The sequence below is a fragment of the Zea mays genome, chromosome 6, assembly GCF_902167145.1.
Source record: "Zea mays cultivar B73 chromosome 6, Zm-B73-REFERENCE-NAM-5.0, whole genome shotgun sequence".
NCBI lineage: Eukaryota > Viridiplantae > Streptophyta > Magnoliopsida > Poales > Poaceae > Zea > Zea mays.
This window is the reverse complement of record NC_050101.1, coordinates 143,182,466-143,203,113: the sequence shown is the minus strand read 5'-3', so window position 1 is coordinate 143,203,113 and position 20,648 is coordinate 143,182,466. Positions and strand designations below refer to the sequence as shown.

At 44.3% G+C, this 20,648-nt stretch overlaps 1 protein-coding gene across 1 annotated transcript; it reads left to right on the top strand.

Annotated features, from left to right (window-relative positions):
- Positions 1 to 2,187: 2,187 nt before the first annotated feature.
- On the top strand, positions 2,188 to 4,626 carry LOC100284121 (zinc transporter 4). The gene is made up of 4 exons (NM_001157018.2): positions 2,188 to 2,446; positions 2,535 to 3,187; positions 3,266 to 3,415; positions 4,080 to 4,626. The coding sequence occupies exons 1-4, from the start codon at positions 2,392 to 2,394 to the stop codon at positions 4,383 to 4,385; spliced, it is 1,164 nt and encodes a 387-aa protein (NP_001150490.2). The 5' UTR covers positions 2,188 to 2,391; the 3' UTR covers positions 4,386 to 4,626.
- The last annotated feature ends 16,022 nt before the right edge of the window (positions 4,627 to 20,648 follow it).

Below are 20,648 nucleotides of genomic sequence, written 5' to 3'. Positions count from 1 at the left end.
GACATGAATGCAACAACCAAAGTGCCTCTAGGGCTCACTTCACTAGGCTTACGCCGATATATAACAAAATAGCTCTCCTTTATTTTAATAGAGGGAAAAGAAAAGCGAAGAAAGGAAAGAGTAACACCTGAATTTTGAGTATAGAGCAAAGAAATTTTTATACCCGAAAATTTAGGGTGTTAGACTACAGCAAAATACTACTCATGTTGACAATCACTCATCATCAAGCCAAACTAATAGGCACAAGTCAACTGTGTTCGCAAATAGGCATATGCAACGTATCTAAAGGTTCAAACCTCACAATTTTACCCTTTTTGCACACAGTTGCATTTCTAGGCCTATTTTGAGCACATTTGGACTTAGAAACCTCCTAATTGTGTCCGAGTGAACCTATACTCATACACTTAGCAAACGAGTTAGTCCACGATGTTGTGTTGGTCATTCAATCACTAAAATAGGTAGAATTGGCTATCTAGCCCATTTTCATTTCACATGTGCAGAGTGTAAAACTGGTTAGTCAGTCGTGCTGATGGTCAAGAGCAATCTTGGAATTCTCATATATTATAGTTTTACAAATTCAAAACACCGAGGGGCTGATGCTCGTGATAAAATGTTCACCATGAGAATTAATGGATGGTTTATTGTGGGATGCAATGAACGTGTTTTCTAGGGTTACTTTACTGTAACATTTTACCATAAGACTTGGTGAATGGTTCACTGTGGGATGCAGTGAACATTGAAGTTATTGTGTTGTAATGAAGTTTTACATGATAAATGTTTTACGAAGAGGGATTCGTACGCTTTATAAGTGCAAATAAAACTTGACCAAAGCAACTGCTCTAGCTAGTCCACCATATAGCCAGTCCACTTTTATCTAAAATGAGATACTTGCTGAGTTTGAAAGTACTCACTCTTGTCTTTATCCACTCCACCCTATGTATTCCTTGTCGAGATGAAGGATAACGAGTGTCCTATGCCCAAGAGTTACATGACTATGGCAAGATCTAGGCTTGTGATCAACTAGTGGTCTGTGGAGCGTTTACTGGTGGATTGAAATAATATCGTGGTCGTGCAATAAATATTTTGTTTCGTTATTAATAAAGCACTGTGTTGATATAATCCATTGTATAACGTCGCTATACATGTGATCCTTAATCTGATTACATTTGTAATGGACATTCGAGTTTGTCTTTAAAATTGGATGTGACAGTCAAGAAGTGGTATACAATTTTCACAAGTTCATCGAATTGGAGTTGATGAAGTACGCCTCACAAGCTCTACCTAAGATTATCTTTAGCGGTTATCCATACACATACCAATATTCAAAGTTTACCCTACCAACAATACATTGTATATGACCATATGACTGAACTGGTGGACACATCTAAAGTGTCATAGAGGGTGTTTGGGATGGCTCTAGGTTCCATCTCCAGTGTGGAGCTGTAATTTATAATATTAATTCAAATAGTTTTAAAAATATTTTTAATCTAAATGGTGAACGAAATGATTTATCTAAATGTCTTTTAATGACTTACAACTTCAGCTCTACGATTTTTTAGAGCACCTAATAATCTACTTTATCGACTTCACCAAATTTTATGGATCTTAAGCTATACTAAAGAGGGCCATAAATTGACTTAATTCGTGCTAAATACCATGGGCAAATGGTGAGCAACCAGGAATCTGGCGACCCGGGGGACCTCGTAGCGCCTCCGCGTGGGCCCCACGACACTTCGTCACTATGTCGACATGGTTTGGCCACGCCCCCACAACTCAATGCACGCCTTCACCACGTGACCTCCACCGCTAACACTTATCTGCCACCATAGTCCCTATCAATAGGGCCCCGCTTACCTGGGTCCCACAGATCAGACATATACCCGAGAAAAGCACCGCACAAGCTTCTCCGTACGTGGGGTCCAGTTAGTTATGCGGATACGGCCGCGAGGTCCCGCATCCAAATGCTAACGACATGGAGACAGCATCTACACCGTTCATAGAACAGATCGACGGCTGACTTTCCTCCTCGCTCATTGACACGGCACGGCCATGACCGTCACAAGCCTTCCTGATCCCACATGTCAGTGACTCCCAGGCGTAAACCACCTGGGTGCCGCGGTGGCGGTCGATGTCGCGGACGCACCATTTCGATGTTGGGTGCACAGTGCACTCGCACCACCATGACGACATCCCCTCTCTTTTCCGCTCTTTCCCCTGCGACTTCAACCTCTCTCAATCTCCTCTCCTTGTCCACTGGCTTGGGCGTGCCTTTGCGTGCGACGGGAGCTAGGAATCCACGGCATCGGAAAAGTGGCCGCCTGAAGAACCGATTTCTCCAAGATTTTGTTGTCCGTCCTATCGCTTGCAGGATCGGATTCGCCGTCTCTGGCCATGGTTCTCGCCGGCCTCCGCCGGCACGTCGGCCAGTTCTTGACCAGCAGTAATGGTACGCAATTCGGTTGCTTTTCGAGCTTTTCTTCGGTCCTTGCGCCGTCCAGCGTTGAGATTGACGGCCTGATGTGGTGCGTGCGCAGAGCTTATGGCGGCGTCGCTCTCGGCCGTGAGCTGCGCGGACGAGGTGCAGAAGGCGGAGGGGGCGGGGTGCCGTGACGACGCCGCGGCGCTGCGGCTCAAGAAGGTGGCCATGGCGGCGATACTGGTGGCCGGGGTGCTCGGGGTGGTCCTGCCGCTCGCGGGGCGGAAGCGGCGCGCGCTGCGCACGGACAGCGCCGCGTTCCTGGCGGCCAAGGCGTTCGCCGCCGGGGTCATCCTGGCCACGGGGTTCGTCCACATGCTTCACGACGCCGAGCACGCGCTGTCCAGCCCGTGCCTCCCCGCCGCGCCGTGGCGACGGTTCCCAGTGCCCGGGTTCGTCGCCATGGCCGCTGCGCTAGCCACGCTGGTGCTCGACTTCCTTGCCACCAGGTTCTACGAGGCCAAGCATCGCGACGAGGCCGCGCGCGTCAAGGCGGCGGCGGCCGCCGCACTGGTTGCGACCTCCTCTGGGAGCGACGAGGACATCACGGTGGTCACCGTCGATGAGGACGAGCGCAAGGCCCCGCTGTTGCAAACGCACTGCCATGGACACGGTCACAGCCACAGCCACAGCCATGTGCATGAGCCGGTGCAGGTAGAGGGTAGCGAGGCGGAGGTGTCGGCACATGTGCGCTCCATTGTCGTGTCACAGGTGCTTGTTTGATCGATTCATTTGGGATGCTTTGGTGTTTCATCGTGCACGCTGTGATAACCAGTGCCTTGGTTGCAGATACTGGAGATGGGGATTGTGTCACACTCTGTGATCATCGGATTGTCACTGGGAGTGTCGCGGAGCCCATGCACAATCAGGCCACTTGTCGCAGCACTTGCATTCCACCAGTTCTTCGAGGGGTTTGCACTAGGTGGGTGCATTGCTCAGGTGAGAATTGCAGTCAACTGCGGTTGAGAGCTGATCCGTTCTCATGACTTGATCAACAATTGATTTGCCATGTTTTAATAGCAGCCTGCTGTATAATTTTGCACATACTGTTGAAATTCTTGATTTTCTTGATACTCTGCACACTGTACTGTAAGTACATTACTTTCATGTGAGGCTTGCTCCTTTATCAATTTGATGGTTGGGCAATCGGCCTTTAAGAACATGGACCCATCCTTGAAAGTTCAGGATTCAAACATTTGGCTTCAATAATATAACTGAGCATTGTACATTGTTGGAATATATTTCTCTCTCCCAATTTATGCCTGTTTATCCATGTAAATGGCCACCTTCGATTTAACTTCTAAAATAAACTATGGTTGTCTAGTACTTTGTGAATACCCGCCAGCCGAAAATTTTAGTACTTCATGAAAAGTATTGCGGAGTTATGACAATTAGGTTGGATGTCCATTTACTGATTAGATTGCTTCAGCACTGAATGGTCCCAGAAAAAAAAATACATGGTGATGTCTATGCATTACTACTTAGTTACTTTGTCTTCCCTTTTTTTTCCTTTAATTTCTTTTTTCCTTCACTTCTTCTACTGTGCTGCTTCCTTTTCTTACTTCAATTACTAATGGAGACACTACCACATTTCTCCCAACAGGCACAATTCAAGAACCTTTCAGCAGTTCTAATGGCATCTTTCTTCGCCATCACAACACCGGCAGGAATAGCTGCTGGGGCAGGCATGACCACATTCTACAATCCCAATAGCCCAAGGGCCCTTGTGGTCGAGGGCATTCTTGACTCGGTATCTGCTGGCATTCTCATATACATGTCACTAGTGGATCTCATTGCTGTAGATTTCTTGGGTGGAAAGATGACAGGGACCCTGCGACAGCAAGTGATGGCATACATCGCATTGTTCCTCGGTGCGCTCTCTATGTCATCACTTGCAATATGGGCTTGAGACATGACCTTGATTAAATATCAGATAAAAGGTGAAGCAGTGTCCATATAAAATTTCTGGGGTATATGTACAGTTTTAATGTGTAGTATCTTGTTGTATGGTAGCTTCCTTCGGGATCATCATAGGATAACATGCACTGTTTTTCAAGGGCATGAAAAAAACACCGCTGATGTACTCAAGGGTGAACTATGTGGTTTCTTTAAGCGATGAGCAAGCAATGATATGTTTGACTGCCGCTGAATGACTGCATGCACTGCTGTAATGGTTGTGTCAATTGTGGGTGTGGCTGGTCTTGGCATTTCAGTATCTGCAAAGTGTAATGGTTGGGTAGTCTTCTGTCAAATATGAAATATTGACAACGTTGATTTGATCTGCAGCAAATGGTTTGGGCTCATTTAGGGCCTGATTGAACCCCATTAGACCTAACAGTGAGCGGCTGAAATTGGCTGCATGAGTATCCAATCCGACTTGCTAAGTACCGAGTACGTGCTAACAATTAGCACATTTGGACATGTATAACTATGAGACCATAGATCGATTTTTTTTCAATATAATAAATTGATAAGAGAATGAATGATATAACTCTGAGCCTTTAAACCATGAATATAGTTGTTGACGTCGATATGGGCGCTAATCAATGAGGGTACCGCCTGACGGTGCCCTCTGCGGCGGCACGGACAGTGCGCAGCCTTGGATCGTATGGTCCGTGACCTCGCTACAGTGGTGGCTCCTTCCCTTCGTTGCGAACAGTCCGTGCCTGGGTCGAACGATCCGCGATGGCGCAGGGTCCTCTTCCTTCTTACGAGGCTCTGAGTCAGCATGCCACCCAAAGCGCCCTAGACGACGTAGAGTCGTTTAAAGGTAAAACAATCGAGGTATAGTATCTTGAATGGACAACTAGATCTTGCCCCCGTGAGGGGTAAGATTATAGGGTTGCTGTCACACCCGGATTTTAGGGGTCCAAAGCCCGGGCGCGAACATAATCACCAGGTGTGCTGGGACCAAGTCTCACACATATGATGAATCATGGCACAAGATCGAATGTCACAACTTTACTATATAATAGGAGTTCTATACAAAATAAATAATTACATTATAAGGAGACAACGGTCCAGCAACCCAAAGTTGACTGGGAGACGACGGCCTAGATCTCTCACGAACTCGTCACAGCATCCTCCATGCGCCTCATCATGTGGTACCTGTTCTTGACCTGTGGGGGGGTGTGAGACAGCAAGAGTGAGCTCACATACGTTCATCGCTCAACAAGTTGTGGGGAATAATGTGCATGAACTCACCAAAGGTGGGAGCTCACGTGAAGTGTAAGGCTTACCAAAGAGGATGGTTACAGCCGAGCATTGCTTTTAAAGTTGGTCAAAATTTTATTAGCAATTACTAAGTATAAGTAAATACCAACCCAATTAAGAAAAGTAATAACATCACCTGCGATGCAATGCATATGACAAATTGAATTTAGTTCCATAAATTACTCATGTGAGAGTCCGAGCTGCTCATGACCGTGAGCACGGCTAGTATACCAGTTTTACACTCTGCAGAGGTTGCGCATCTTTACCCACAAGTCATGTTACCCATCTGCCAAGGGATCACGACTTCCCATACACCTCTACCGAGGAGGCGAGGCAGGGTAACACTACGAGGCCTTTACAAAGTTCCACTAGTTTCAGAAAACCCGCTACAGTTTATAGGAAGCTCCAATGCAGGAATCCCTTGCAGGACCGCCATCGCAGCAAAATCCTCCCGAGGGCCTCCCTACACTGACCACTCCCCTACTGCCCTTGCCCCTTTCGGGTAAGGTAGTCCTCCACTAGCTTTCCTAATTAATCAGCCAAGGGCGTCCCATTATACCCTTGTGGTAGCACTGTTTTCCCGGGTGGTCGCTCCATGTTCCAATTAATATAATGATCTTATCATGAACGATAAATAACAACAGATAACAAAAGTATGATCATGAGTAATGTATCTTCATACCCAAAACCACATAAAGCACTAGCAAGTACTACCCAAAAAGTTCAGTGGTAACAAGGTATAAAGATAATCAAACTAGGGTAACCTATTGGGTCCCATCAAAATTAACCTATGCAGATCATTATGATTAATTAGAACATGAGTGGGTAAAAGAAGTGATCAAGGGCACAACTTGCCTGGCACTTGAGATTCCAGGTACCAACTTGCTCTTCAGATGACACGTGTCCTCACTGCTAAACGTAGCAATACAGACAAACATGGTATAGGCAAAATGAACATCACATCAAACATAAGATCAAACTGCATAATAATAATCTATGCGTTGATATGAGATCGTGGACTCGAGAATCACTATAATCGGAGTTATGGCTAAGAAGTTATGGTTTTACTAGGTTCTAAGTGATTAATCAATAAACTATATATTATGATGATTAAAATCAATTATGTGAGAAAGATATAACTAACTTAACCTTCAATCTAAGTTACCACAGAATCATATACCAGTAGATGGTCCAAATTAAAATCCTAGATTAACTCACATTAAATATGGTAATCCAATAAACATAGGTTGGATAAACTAATTAATTGTTTTTGATAGCATGTTACATGGTAAAATGATGTTACTATGGTGTAGGTAATATTAGTACGAGTCCAACACAATTCGAACGGGTCACATTGGATTTAAAGTGTACAAGTTATGATTTTCTTAAGGTTTTATGTATTTGATATAAGATTAATTAGGAAATAAATTTTAAAGTGGCTTTCATGTCAAATCAGTGGCACTATTTGATAAACAATAATATTATAAAATTATAGAAACTTAAATGAACTCATTTGAACTCAATATGAATTTTCTATGATTAGTACAAGTTCTAGTATTTATTTTTTTCACTAAAAATCCATTTCTAATCTATTTTCTCTGATATTCCAACTCTCTGGACTGGGCGCACAATTATTAAAAACTGCAGGGGCTAACGCGCAAATCTCCCCAAGACTCGAGATTCCCGCATAAGGATGGCGGGTTGATTTCGATAAAGTTTAAGGGCTCTTTTGTAAAGTTGTCGGCTGAAGAGGTATCTAGGGTTTTCGGCCGTAGGATTAGATCTGGACGGCAACCAAAAGAGCTTGAGTTGGTAACAGATCGCGCGCGTTGGATCAAGATCTAACGGTGCCTATTTTAAACACTAAGGATCCGATCATAGCCGTCGGCTCACGATCCAGCGATCCACGCACGCCATGATCGAACCGTTATCGCCCATCTAATCTCCACCCTCCATATCGGATCCGATGGTTCACAGGGTTCTTCTTCCCACCTCTCCATGCCGCAGACCGTACCCGGCGACGCCATGGCCGCAGCCCCCCCCCAGACCCGAGCAGGGGACCGCAAACAATGCTTCTCGTCGAGCTACACACGAGGAAGATGAAGGCTAGACAGATACGAGGGCTCTTACCAGTGTCTGTTGTGCAGGCAACCTCCAGGCATAGATCGATGCTGAAGCCAAGGTACGGCGGTGGCGGCAATTCTTCCTCCCGACAGCGCTCAGGCCGAGGCCACGCAACACGGCGAATCTGCGATGGCGCAACGCAACACCGGCAGATGGTTCTTGCACCCGGCGCCAATCATCCCGTTCACGACGCACTGGGCGATGTGCATGCGCCCAGAGAGCTCAAGCCGACGTAGCAGACAGTACGGGCGTGCACCCAAGTAGCCGCTGGGCAATGGAAAGAAGCGGCCAGGGCGAAGGCGCGCCAGAGTCCCGGTCGAGCGCGATAGGAAGGAGGGCCTGCAGAGCTGTTTGGGCGGCGAAGAGGTTGGGTTCACGCTGCTCTCTCTCTCTCTGCTTGGTGTAGATGGCCGAGGAGTTCGCCAGGGGTCAGAGTTTTATAGCCCAGAGGCGGAGTCCGATACAGAAGCCCAACTTCGTACCTAACCGCCCGAAACGCGCGCACATCAATCACAGCGGAGACCGCGACCTTCGCTTCAGCTTGTTATGGAGTCTGATCGGGTGAAGAAGGAGAAACTGGCCAGACGGGCCCACCAGAAAGTGGCACCGAGCGCGCGCGTAGAGAGCCCTGACTAGGTGGTCCACGCATAAGTGTGACACGGTAAAAGATCAGGGGGAGAGAGTGGATTGGGCCGAGCCAGGGGGGCTAGCGCGCTAGCTGGGTTGGACAGGTTTGATTCCGGCCCAAGCGCAAGGAAGGGTCTTTTTCTTTTCTTTTTTTTATTTTTGTTTTAAGATTCTTAATTCAAACCGAAATTCCAAATCTAAATTCAAATTTCAGATTCAAAAATGCACAATCAAAATAAAAATTCTAGCATGCAAATACAAAATATATTTGTTTACTTATTTACTTATTATTACTTCTCTTTAAGTAAACGTTCCAAATCATATAATAAAGATAAGTTTACTTATTGTTTGTTTTAGGAAAAATATGATTAGTGGTCATCAATTCAAAAATGAATATTTGCTTCTTACTTACTTTGAGTGGAAGATATATATATATATATTATATTTATTTACTCTTATGTTTACTCAATTCCTTAGTATTACTTCCTATAAAAGACACAGAAGAAATAAATGAACTCATAACTTATTTTTAGGGTTTACAAATCCTACCCCCCTTAACAGAAATCTCGTCCTCGAGATTTGTAAGGACAGGGATGTAAATAAGCTTTATTTATAGTTTGGCCTTTAACTTCTTATTAGTTTATGAATACGAAGTTTCATGTTATTTAGAAAGTGGTTATGGAAGCATGGGTATATATATGTATGTTCACTTTGTATAAAAATCCTTAATGGGTGATTAGGAGAGTATAGATATCTAGATACTTATTATGTGGGTTGATGAATGGATAGGTTGGGATAACCAGGATTATGGTAATAAGAGACTCCATGTACAGTGGATCTTGTTTCATCTAGCGATCCAACTTGATCTTTGAAGACTTGAGTTGATGCTTTTCCTCCCTTGACGTGGTTGGTCTTCTTTAGCCCTCAATTCTGGAGTTGCCATCCGAGTTAAGGACATGTGGCTAAGGATATATAATTAGGATAGTCAGGGTACACGGGGTAGGTAGGTTTACACATAGTTTTACTTTGCTTTTTGGGATAGATGGACTAGGCAACCTATGATGTAGGTTAGTTTTTTTTTGGTATGGTCGAGTTGGTCGAGTTGATCTAAGTCACCAATTTAGGCTTAAGTGGGTTAGGAGTATGGTCTAATCTATTTCACTAGTACTAACTAATCTATTACATAACTCACTTTAGATTGATCATATTAGATTAGCTGGGATCTAGATTAGATCAGTATCACCGTATTAGACTAGATAATATCTAATTACTTTGGATTAGATCATGGTGGTTACACTAGTGTGGGATAGATATGCTTATTAGGGCAAGATGAATCCATAAGGATAAGATAGAATCTTTTGAGATAAGATGGATAGAATCTTTTAAGATGAGATGGGTATTGTTAGACTAGATACTTTAATGAGAGATAATCTAGTTTGTCTAGTTATTTTGATGAGCATTTTTTTATATGTATATGCAGATGTAATTGTGGATATTACTCCACAACTCATCACACTCAATCAAAGATCCAAATCAAACAAGTATCATAAGAACAAACATTCAAGTTCTTAGATATCTATAAAAATAGTTTTGTTTTTGTTCCTAAGAGTAGGTCTCCTATTCCTAAAGGTCACTTTAGGTACAGGATTTCAAAGTGTGAAATCCACATTTGTCTTTAGAAAGAAAAGATAAGAACAATCAGAGTAAGCGAAATTAGATGAAAAAAGATTAAGATAAGTTTAGAAAAGAATCAGAGTAGCAGAGGTAAGTAAATAAGAGTTGTCCAGTTCTATCTAGGTTTCGTCCTACAGTCAACATTCCTCTGATACCACTTCTGTCACACCCGGATTTTAGGGGTCCAAAGCCCGGGCGCGAACATAATCACCAGGTGTGCTGGGACCAAGTCTCACACATATGATGAATCATGGCACAGGATCGAATGTCACAACTTTACTATATAATAGGAGTTCTATACAAAATAAATAATTACATTATAAGGAGACAACGGTCCAGCAACCCAAAGTTGACTGGGAGACGACGGCCTAGATCTCTCACGAACTCGTCACAACATCCTCCATGCGCCTCATCATGTGGTACCTGTTCTTGACCTGTGGGGGGGGGGTGTGAGACAGCAAGAGTGAGCTCACATACGTTCATCGCTCAACAAGTTGTGGGGAATAATGTGCATGAACTCACCAAAGGTGGGAGCTCACGTGAAGTGTAAGGCTTACCAAAGAGGATGGTTAGAGCTGAGCATTGCTTTTAAAGTTGGTCAAAATTTTATTAGCAATTACTAAGTATAAGTAAATACCAACCCAATTAAGAAAAGTAATAACATCACCTGCGATGCAATGCATATGACAAATTGAATTTAGTTCCATAAATTACTCATGTGAGGGTCCGAGCTGCTCATGACCGTGAGCACGGCTAGTATACCAGTTTTACACTCTGCAGAGGTTGCGCATCTTTACCCACAAGTCATGTTACCCATCTGCCAAGGGATCGCGACTTCCCATACACCTCTACCGAGGAGGCGAGGCAGGGTAACACTACGAGGCCTTTACAAAGTTCCACTAGTTTCAGAAAACCCGCTACAGTTTATAGGAAGCTCCAATGCAGGAATCCCTTGCAGGACCGCCATCGCAGCAAAATCCTCCCGAGGGCCTCCCTACACTGACCACTCCCCTACTGCCCTTGCCCCTTTCGGGTAAGGTAGTCCTCCACTAGCTTTCCTAATTAATCAGCCAAGGGCGTCCCATTATACCCTTGTGGTAGCACTGTTTTCCCGGGTGGTCGCTCCATGTTCCAATTAACATAATGATCTTATCATGAACGATAAATAACAACGGATAACAAAAGTATGATCATGAGTAATGTATCTTCATACCCAAAACCACATAAAGCACTAGCAAGTACTACCCAAAAAGTTCAGTGGTAACAAGGTATAAAGATAATCAAACTAGGGTAACCTATTGGGTCCCATCAAAATTAACCTATGCAGATCATTATGATTAATTAGAACATGAGTGGGTAAAAGAAGTGATCAAGGGCACAACTTGCCTGGCACTTGAGATTCCAGGTACCAACTTGCTCTTCAGATGACACGTGTCCTCACTGCTAAACGTAGCAATACAGACAAACATGGTATAGGCAAAATGAACATCACATCAAACATAAGATCAAACTGCATAATAATAATCTATGCGTTGATATGAGATCGTGGACTCGAGAATCACTATAATCGGAGTTATGGCTAAGAAGTTATGGTTTTACTAGGTTCTAAGTGATTAATCAATAAACTATATATTATGATGATTAAAATCAATTATGTGAGAAAGATATAACTAACTTAACCTTCAATCTAAGTTACCACAGAATCATATACCAGTAGATGGTCCAAATTAAAATTCTAGATTAACTCACATTAAATATGGTAATCCAATAAACATAGGTTGGATAAACTAATTAATTGTTTTTGATAGCATGTTACATGGTAAAATGATGTTACTATGGTGTAGGTAATATTAGTACGAGTCCAACACAATTCGAACAGGTCACATTGGATTTAAAGTGTACAAGTTATGATTTTCTTAAGGTTTTATGTATTTGATATAAGATTAATTAGGAAATAAATTTTAAATGGCTTTCATGTCAAATCAGTGGCACTATTTGATAAACAATAATATTATAAAATTATAGAAACTTAAATGAACTCATTTGAACTCAATATGAATTTTCTATGATTAGTACAAGTTCTAGTATTTATTTTTTTCACTAAAAATCCATTTCTAATCTATTTTCTCTGATATTCCAACTCTCTGGACTGGGCGTACAATTATTAAAAACTGCAGGGGCTAACGCGCAAATCTCCCCAAGACTCGAGATTCCCGCATAAGGATGGCGGGTTGATTTCGATAAAGTTTAAGGGCTCTTTTGTAAAGTTGTCGGCTGAAGAGGTATCTAGGGTTTTCGGCCGTAGGATTAGATCTGGACGACAACCAAAAGAGCTTGAGTTGGTAACAGATCGCGCGCGTTGGATCAAGATCTAACGGTGCCTATTTTAAACACTAAGGATCCGATCATAGCCGTCGGCTCACGATCCAGCGATCCACGCACGCCATGATCGAACCGTTATCGCCCATCTAATCTCCACCCTCCATCTCGGATCCGATGGTTCACAGGGTTCTTCTTCCCACCTCTCCATGCCGCAGACCGTACCCGGCGACGCCATGGCCGCAGCCCCCCTAGACCCGAGCAGGGGACCGCCAACAGTGCTTCTCGTCGAGCTACACACGAGGAAGACGAAGGCTAGACAGATACGAGGGCTCTTACCAGTGTCTGTTGTGCAGGCGACCTCCAGGCATAGATCGATGCTGAAGCCAAGGTACGGCGGTGGCGGCAATTCTTCCTCCCGACAGCGCTCAGGCCGAGGCCACGCAACACGGCGAATCTGCGATGGCGCAACGCAACACCGGCAGATGGTTCTTGCACTCGGCGCTAATCATCCCGTTCACGACGCACTGGGCGATGTGCATGCGCCCAGAGAGCTCAAGCCGACGTAGCAGACAGTACGGGCATGCACCCAAGTAGCCGCTGGGCAATGGAAAGAAGCGGCCAGGGCGAAGGCGCGCCAGAGTCCCGGTCGAGCGCGATAGGAAGGAGGGCCTGCAGAGCTGTTTGGGCGGCGAAGAGGTTGGGTTCACGCTGCTCTCTCTCTCTCTCTCTGCTTGGTGTAGATGGCCGAGGAGTTCACCAGGGGTCAGAGTTTTATAGCCCAGAGGCGGAGTCCGATACAGAAGCCCAACTTCGTACCTAACCGCCCGAAACGCGCGCACATCAATCACAGCGGAGACCGCGGCCTTCGCTTCAGCTTGTTATGGAGTCCGATCGGGTGAAGAAGGAGAAACTGGCCAGACGGGCCCACCAGAAAGTGGCACCGGGCGCGCGCGTAGAGAGCCCTGACTAGGTGGTCCACGCATAAGTGTGACACGGTAAAAGATCAGGGGGAGAGAGTGGATTGGGCCGAGCCAGGGGGGCTAGCGCGCTAGCTGGGCTGGACAGGTTTGATTCCGGCCCAAGCGCAAGGAAGGGTCTTTTTCTTTTCTTTTTTTTATTTTTGTTTTAAGATTCTTAATTCAAACCGAAATTCCAAATCTAAATTCAAATTTCAGATTCAAAAATGCACAATCAAAATAAAAATTCTAGCATGCAAATGCAAAATATATTTGTTTACTTATTTACTTATTATTACTTCTCTTTATTACTTCTCTTTAAGTAAACGTTCCAAATCATATAATAAAGATAAGTTTACTTATTGTTTGTTTTAGGAAAAATATGATTAGTGGTCATCAATTCAAAAATGAATATTTGCTTCTTACTTACTTTGAGTGGAAGATATATATATATATATATATATATTATATTTATTTACTCTTATGTTTACTCAATTCCTTAGTATTACTTCCTATAAAAGACACAGAAGAAATAAATGAACTCATAACTTATTTTTAGGGTTTACAGTTGCCTTGGGGTTGAAAGACCATCCAATATGGATCTAGACCACGTAGAGTCGAATATGGGTTGAGATAGATATGCGAAAATCTACAACTAGGACTACGCTATATCTACTCCTAGGCAGAAATGGTAAAAAAGTAAATTGGTTTGATTGGAATGTGTTCGAGGGTTCTCAATCAGTCGTACCCCTTCATATATATAGGGAGAGGTCTGAACCCGTTTCTAGGCGATAATCAACGGATCCCACACAATTAGATGGATAACCACGTATGAGATAAGGATAATCGTTCGAGTTAATCTGATTGAGGGGGCACGAACCGTTTGGACCCGTTTCTAGATGATAATCAATAGATCTCACGCAATTAGATGGATAACCACGTATGAGATAAGGATAATTGTCCAAGTTAATCTGATTGCGGGGGCACGAACCGTCTGGACCCGTTTCTAGGTGATATTCTTTTTTCCCGATTTTTTATTTACAGATTTAATTATCTCAATTTAAATCTAATTTTAAATTTGAAACCAAATTTATATGCACAACCAAAACACAAACATGAATGCAAATATTTTACATTTATTTACACCTTATTTACTTTGCCCAAATAAGTATTTGTATGCATGAAATTTAATAAGCATGGAATTCACATAGTTATATAACCCAATAGGAGTAATTTATATAGAACAACCCACTATCCTATTTATTATAGTTTAAGTATATAGCCAACATTTTATATTTACTATTTATTAAATTTTAGGTAAGATAGTCTCAATTCATAACTTTGTTTTAATACGCTTGAAATTTTAAATCTTTAGTGAATTTTCTTAATTCACCGAGATACAGTTTTTTAGTGTTGCATCAAGCTCCAAAAGTGTTTTTCTTATTTTCCACAACCTTTTAGACTTGATTGCTTCCATTTGCTTTCTAAACACCTGTGTCCATGCTCATACCAAGATGGTTAGTTCATAGTGATGTGTTGAACAATTAATCATCAAAACACTTAGAAATGACCGAAGGGCACATTTCCCTTTCACCTCTAAGGCCACCTTCCAAATGAAGGATGCCATTTTCTCCCACATGTTGTCCATGCCATCTTCTTCCTTCCAAGTGCTCTCTTTGATGGTCCTTTCATTAAAGACTTTTGTTTAGTTTCCTTACAATCCAAGCATGCTTGTTTATCCTCTCTTCTTATGAGAAAAGTCAACCTAACTAGAGTGATGGCCACTACTACAGGTCACTAAATGGAAGTCTCTCTTCCTATAGAAAGTGTTGGATGAACAGGTGAAAGCTATTGTAAAGTCCAAGACTTCTTCGCTCTTCTAATTCCTACTATCATATACAAAACCTCTATGAACTGCCACGAAACCTACACTTGTTGTACCTACATGCCCATTGAGATCTCATATGAAATCTTCTTACTAATAGGTAAAGCTCTAACCATGGCATCTAAATCTTTCCAGAAAAGTCTCTTAGCATTCTCATTGTGACCTACTTAGGGGACATACGCGCGAATTACGTTCAAGACCAAAACACCCATGATAAGATTGACTAAGATAATCCTATCTCCTTGCCTACTCACATCCATCACACTGTTCTTGAGACTCTTATCAATTAAAACTCCTACTCCATATATATCTGCAATTGTCCCCGTTTACCAAAGCTTGAAGTCGGTATTGTCCATCTCCTTCGCTTTCTAACCCTTCCATTTAGTTTTTGGGTGTTTAAGATATGCACTTGACTCCTAGCTAGTCATTGTCTCAACTAATTCCGTTAATTTACATGTAAGTGACTCTATATTCCAACTACCTAAACAAATCCTAGTTGGTTTGACTAGTTTTCTTACCCTTGGCACCCGTCGGTAATGTAAAAACCCATGTACATTTTTACTACACCTAGGCATTGATATATCACATCACTAAGGAAGTAGTGATCTGATTCTTGCTCACTTGACATCATGTCCAGATTGCAACACGATGTTCACCAAGGGGGTGCCGACTTGGCTTTTGTCTATTTAACACCATACCTAGATTTCGGTATGGCACGTTGCTAAGAGAGTTATGCCCCCCAATGAATTTCGTTTTTTAGCTTCATCTCTATTAGAACGAATCGGCTCGCCAAGTCTAACATAACCTATCTTCTTTACTATTGGGGCCTACTACGTTGAGGCAATATAGACGGAATTTTATCCTAAAGTTGCTATTAGTAAGTATTAGTAGACTAATTATAATTTTAAAATAAATTCATTTAAGAAATAAAAAATGTAAGTACTATTTCTAAAATATAATTAAATATGAAAATGTTTGATTTTAGGAGAGAGATTTTTCTTTTTTTTTATGGAGGATATCAGTCTTTTGTTGTTGTTGTTGTTCATCTCAAATATCGAGGTTACATCCTTCTTTGATGCTCTCATCTCTCCTAGTGAGGCTGCGATCAATAGATCGTGCATATGACCGTATAAAATATTGTTTTATACTGTATACTATATTGTTTATATAGTAGTATTTGAAATAAAAGTTAGGATGTGTTAGAAGCCAGACACTATAAAAAACAGTTTTTCTCCTATTCATAAGTGCAAGTAACCACTAACAAGCAATGAATCGTTCAGCTGCAGAAGGACGAAGATGAAAGCTAACCAACTTTTTTGCAAATTGGCCCTTTTCGGGTTTTTTTCCCACAAATACGCCCCTGACAGTTTCATTTCAAAAAATGGACCCTTATCTCGGCGCCGTCATCATTGGCGCCGAGCTTCCATGTGCCGGCGCCAATACTATTGGCGCTTATACGTCAGACGTGGCGGTTGGCTGGCAGTGACGTGTCAGGGGGTCGGCGCCAAGATCTACGGCGCCGACCCCCGTGTCGGCGGCTCAACACGTGTCCGGGGGGTCGGCGCCATAGATCTTGGCGCCGACCCCCTGTATTCAACCTCTGTCGACCTTCTGTGCAAAAAAAATTGAACTCACCGCCGCCGCACAGACCCCGCGCCGGCGCTGCTCCTTCCCCGGCCCGCGCTACTCCCCGGCGGCGCTCCACCACCGGCCGGCGCCGCCCCGCCCGTCACCGGCCGCCGCCGCCCCGCCCGCCCCCGGCCGGCGCCGCTCCTCCACCGGCCGGCGACGCCAAGCCCGTCCCCGCCCGGCGCCGCTCCTCCCCGGCCGGCGACGCCCCGCCCGCACCCGGTCGGCGCCGCTCCTCCCCGGCCGGCGACGCCACGCCCACACCCGGCCGGCGCCGCTCCTCCCCGTCACCGGCCGCCACGCCCACACCCGCACGCCACCGCCCCGCAAGCGCCCCCGCTGCCCCGCCCGGCGCCGCTCCTCCCCCGACCGGCGCCGCCCGGACACGCCACGCCCGCCCCCCGGCAGCCCCGCCACGCCCGCCCCCCAGCAGCCCCGCCAGCCCTGACCGCGCCGCCGCCCCGACACGGCCGGACGCCTCCCACCGCCGCCGCACGGCCGTCGACCCGTTCCGGGCGCGCTCCTCGGTCGCGCTCGCTCCTCGCCCGCGTCGTCGACGTTCATCCCCGACCGTTTAGGTAAATTTTATATGGTTTTTGTTTATTGTGCAAGCATTTTGTGTTAATTATGTTAAATTGTTTTGCTATAATTTGTGGTTTTTTGAATGTGATGAATGTTAGTTATTGTGATAAATGCTAATTTGATTGAATATTATGAATGTGAGTCAAATGTGCATGTTTTTTATCCTCCCCGTGCAGGGGAGGTGCTGTCAAAATTTGCAATTATTATATATGAGTATTTTATAATGTGATAAATGCTAATTTGATTGAATATTATGAATGTGAGTCAAATGTGCATGTTTTTTATCCTACCCGTGCAGGGGAGGTGCTGTCAAAATTTGCAATTATTATATATGAGTATTTTATAATGTGGTTAGTATATTAGTGGGTGGTGGTTATATTTGTACTTATTTAGGTACAAATTAGTGGTTTGTGGTTAGGTAATAACCATCCACAGTTTATATTGAATGTTTAATTGGTGTTTCAAATAGATGGACAATTTTTTGAGCTTGTATCATGGAGGCAATGTGGAACAAGATCCGTATGGAAATGCCAAGTTCATTGACATGCGACACGTGCCGGTACTATTCGATGGTAGACCCTCCTTGAGAGATGTGTTTACAAAGGCTAAACAAAAGTTAGGTTTCCATCAAGCTGATGACATTGCGGTTGACGGAGTGCTTAATATCGGTCATCCACCAAATGTCATAAGACGAGTCATCCCAATTGATTGTCAACTGGATTGGGATAATTATATTACTTCGGCTATGAAGACCCATTTGCAACTCATGGAGGTTGTGGTGCGTCCGGTTGTAGTAGACCGTCCCCCTGAAGATTTTGATCGTGCTATCGATGACGTGCCAACTGTTCCTGATGCTCAATCTGGCCCCAATTTGATCCCATTAAGTCAGCCAGGAGATGGTCTGCAGACAGATTTAGCTGCGTGTATCCCTTTGGCACAAACCAATTGCAGTAAGTCTTATTGGCATTACATCTTCATTTTGGACCATGAGCACTTTGCTCATTCCATTTGACGTGGGACTGATCATCTTGTACATGTTGCAGGAGAGACTCCTACTCTTGTGGTTGATCCTCAGACTGAGGCACGTGGCTGCTTCGGTGATGGTTTTATTGCCTCCAACAGTCCTGAGTTTAGGAATGAAGAGGAGCCATATGACTTTGCTATGGCTGCCGATTCAGATGATGATCGCCCGGTTGGTGAACTCACAGAGAGTGACATTGAGATGTTGCAACGTGTTTTTCCAGACGGTCGGGATCCTAGAGTGCATGAGTTCAGCGATCTTAGTCTTTCTCATCAGGCAAATGCAGAGGGCAGGGATGATGAGCTGCTTGACGCTCCTGAGGCCGGTCCTAGCATGATGATTGAAAAGGGTAGGGTCTTCAAGGACCTAACTGCCTTGAAGAGGTGGTTGCAGCATTATGCAGTCTTACGTAAGAGGCCGTATAGAGTACTTCATTCGTACGAGAAACGTCGTTACACGGTTGTATGCGACAAGGATAACTGTTCATGGAGGGTTTGTGCTAGGATACAAAAGATCACCGCAAAGTGGAAGATAACAAAAGTAGTGGGGCCACACACATGTGCTGAACATGAGTTAACGATGAAACATCGCCAATTGACATCAACCCTCATTGGGAAGCGACTTATGGGAATACTGCAGTCGGAACCAAATATGAAGGTTAGGACAATCATGAGGATCGTGGAGAATGTGTTTGATGGGTACAAGATAACATATGGTAAAGCTTGGAGGGCTAAGCAGTGTGCGTGGAAGATGATATATGGGGACTGGGAGTCTGGGTACGAGCAGCTACCTGTTCTTTTAAATGCAATGAAGGCGGTCAATCCAGGCATGCATTATGAGTACATCCCTAAACCAAATGCATGGATTGATGGGAGACAGATATTCTTCCGTGCGTTCTGGTGCTTTCCCCAGTGTGTGGATGCCTTCCGGCATTGTCGTCCTGTCTTTTCAATTGACGGCACGTTTCTTCTCGGCAAGTACCAGGGCACTCTTCTAATTGCCATATCCGTTGATGCAAACAACAAGCTAGTTCCCCTAGCATTTGCTCTGGTAGAGAAAGAGAACAAAGACAGTTGGGGCTGGTTCCTGCGACTGGTCCGGATACATGTGGTTGGCCCAGGACGGGAAGTTGGTGTAATATCAGATCGGCACCAGGGAATACTCAACGCGGTCCGTGAGCAGATCGATGGGTACCCTCCTTTGCATCACAGGTGGTGTACTCGACACCTTGCTGAGAATCTTCTGCGTAAGGATGGTGTCAAGGATAACTTTGAGCTTTTCCAGGAGACATGTCGACAGCTGGAAGACAAGTTCTTTAGAGAAAAGTTAGAAAAGCTCAAAGTCGCAACAAATGCCGAAGGTAGAGATTGGTTGAATGGATTGATGCCGGATTTGGAGAAGTGGACGAGAGCTCACGACTTAGGTGGATGGAGATATGAGTTCCAGTGTAGTAACATGGCCGAGTCATTCAACAAATTATTGTTGGGCATACGTGGTATGCCGGTCACTGCTATAGTGACATTTACCTTTTACAAGCTTGTGGCATGGTTCAATGATAGACACACCCACGCAGTTGGATTGCAGAATGAGGGAGAGAGATGGGCTCCAAAGCCTAAGACCTTTCTAGAGAAGGCAAAGGAAAGGGCAAACACACACACTGTTGATTGTTTTGACTTACAGTCAGGGACATATGAGGTATTCCTTCAAGCTGGTACTACTTCTGACGGCGAGTCACAAGAGTCGAGGAAGCATGTGGTTGTCCTTAATGACTTGTCATGTACTTGTGGCGCACCCAGGCAATACCATTTTCCATGTTCTCATCTAATCGCAGCTGCTCGAGCTCGTAACTTTGACTTAGAGAGGAGGATACCTCAAGAGTTTACTATTGATAAACTAGTGTTGACTTGGAGTCCAAGATTTATTCCTTATCGTGACGCGGGTGAGTGGCCTCCGTACGATGGCCCAAAGTATGTCGCTGATCCAAGTAGTCGTTGGACCAAGCGTGGATCCAGGAAGAGGACGAGGCACAAGATGGTTATGGATCAGGTTGGTGGTAGGAGTAGAAGGGGAAGGAGAACATCATTTCTTACCGACCCCGAGCAGTATGAGTGTGGCAAGTGCGGTAGACTTGGTCATAAT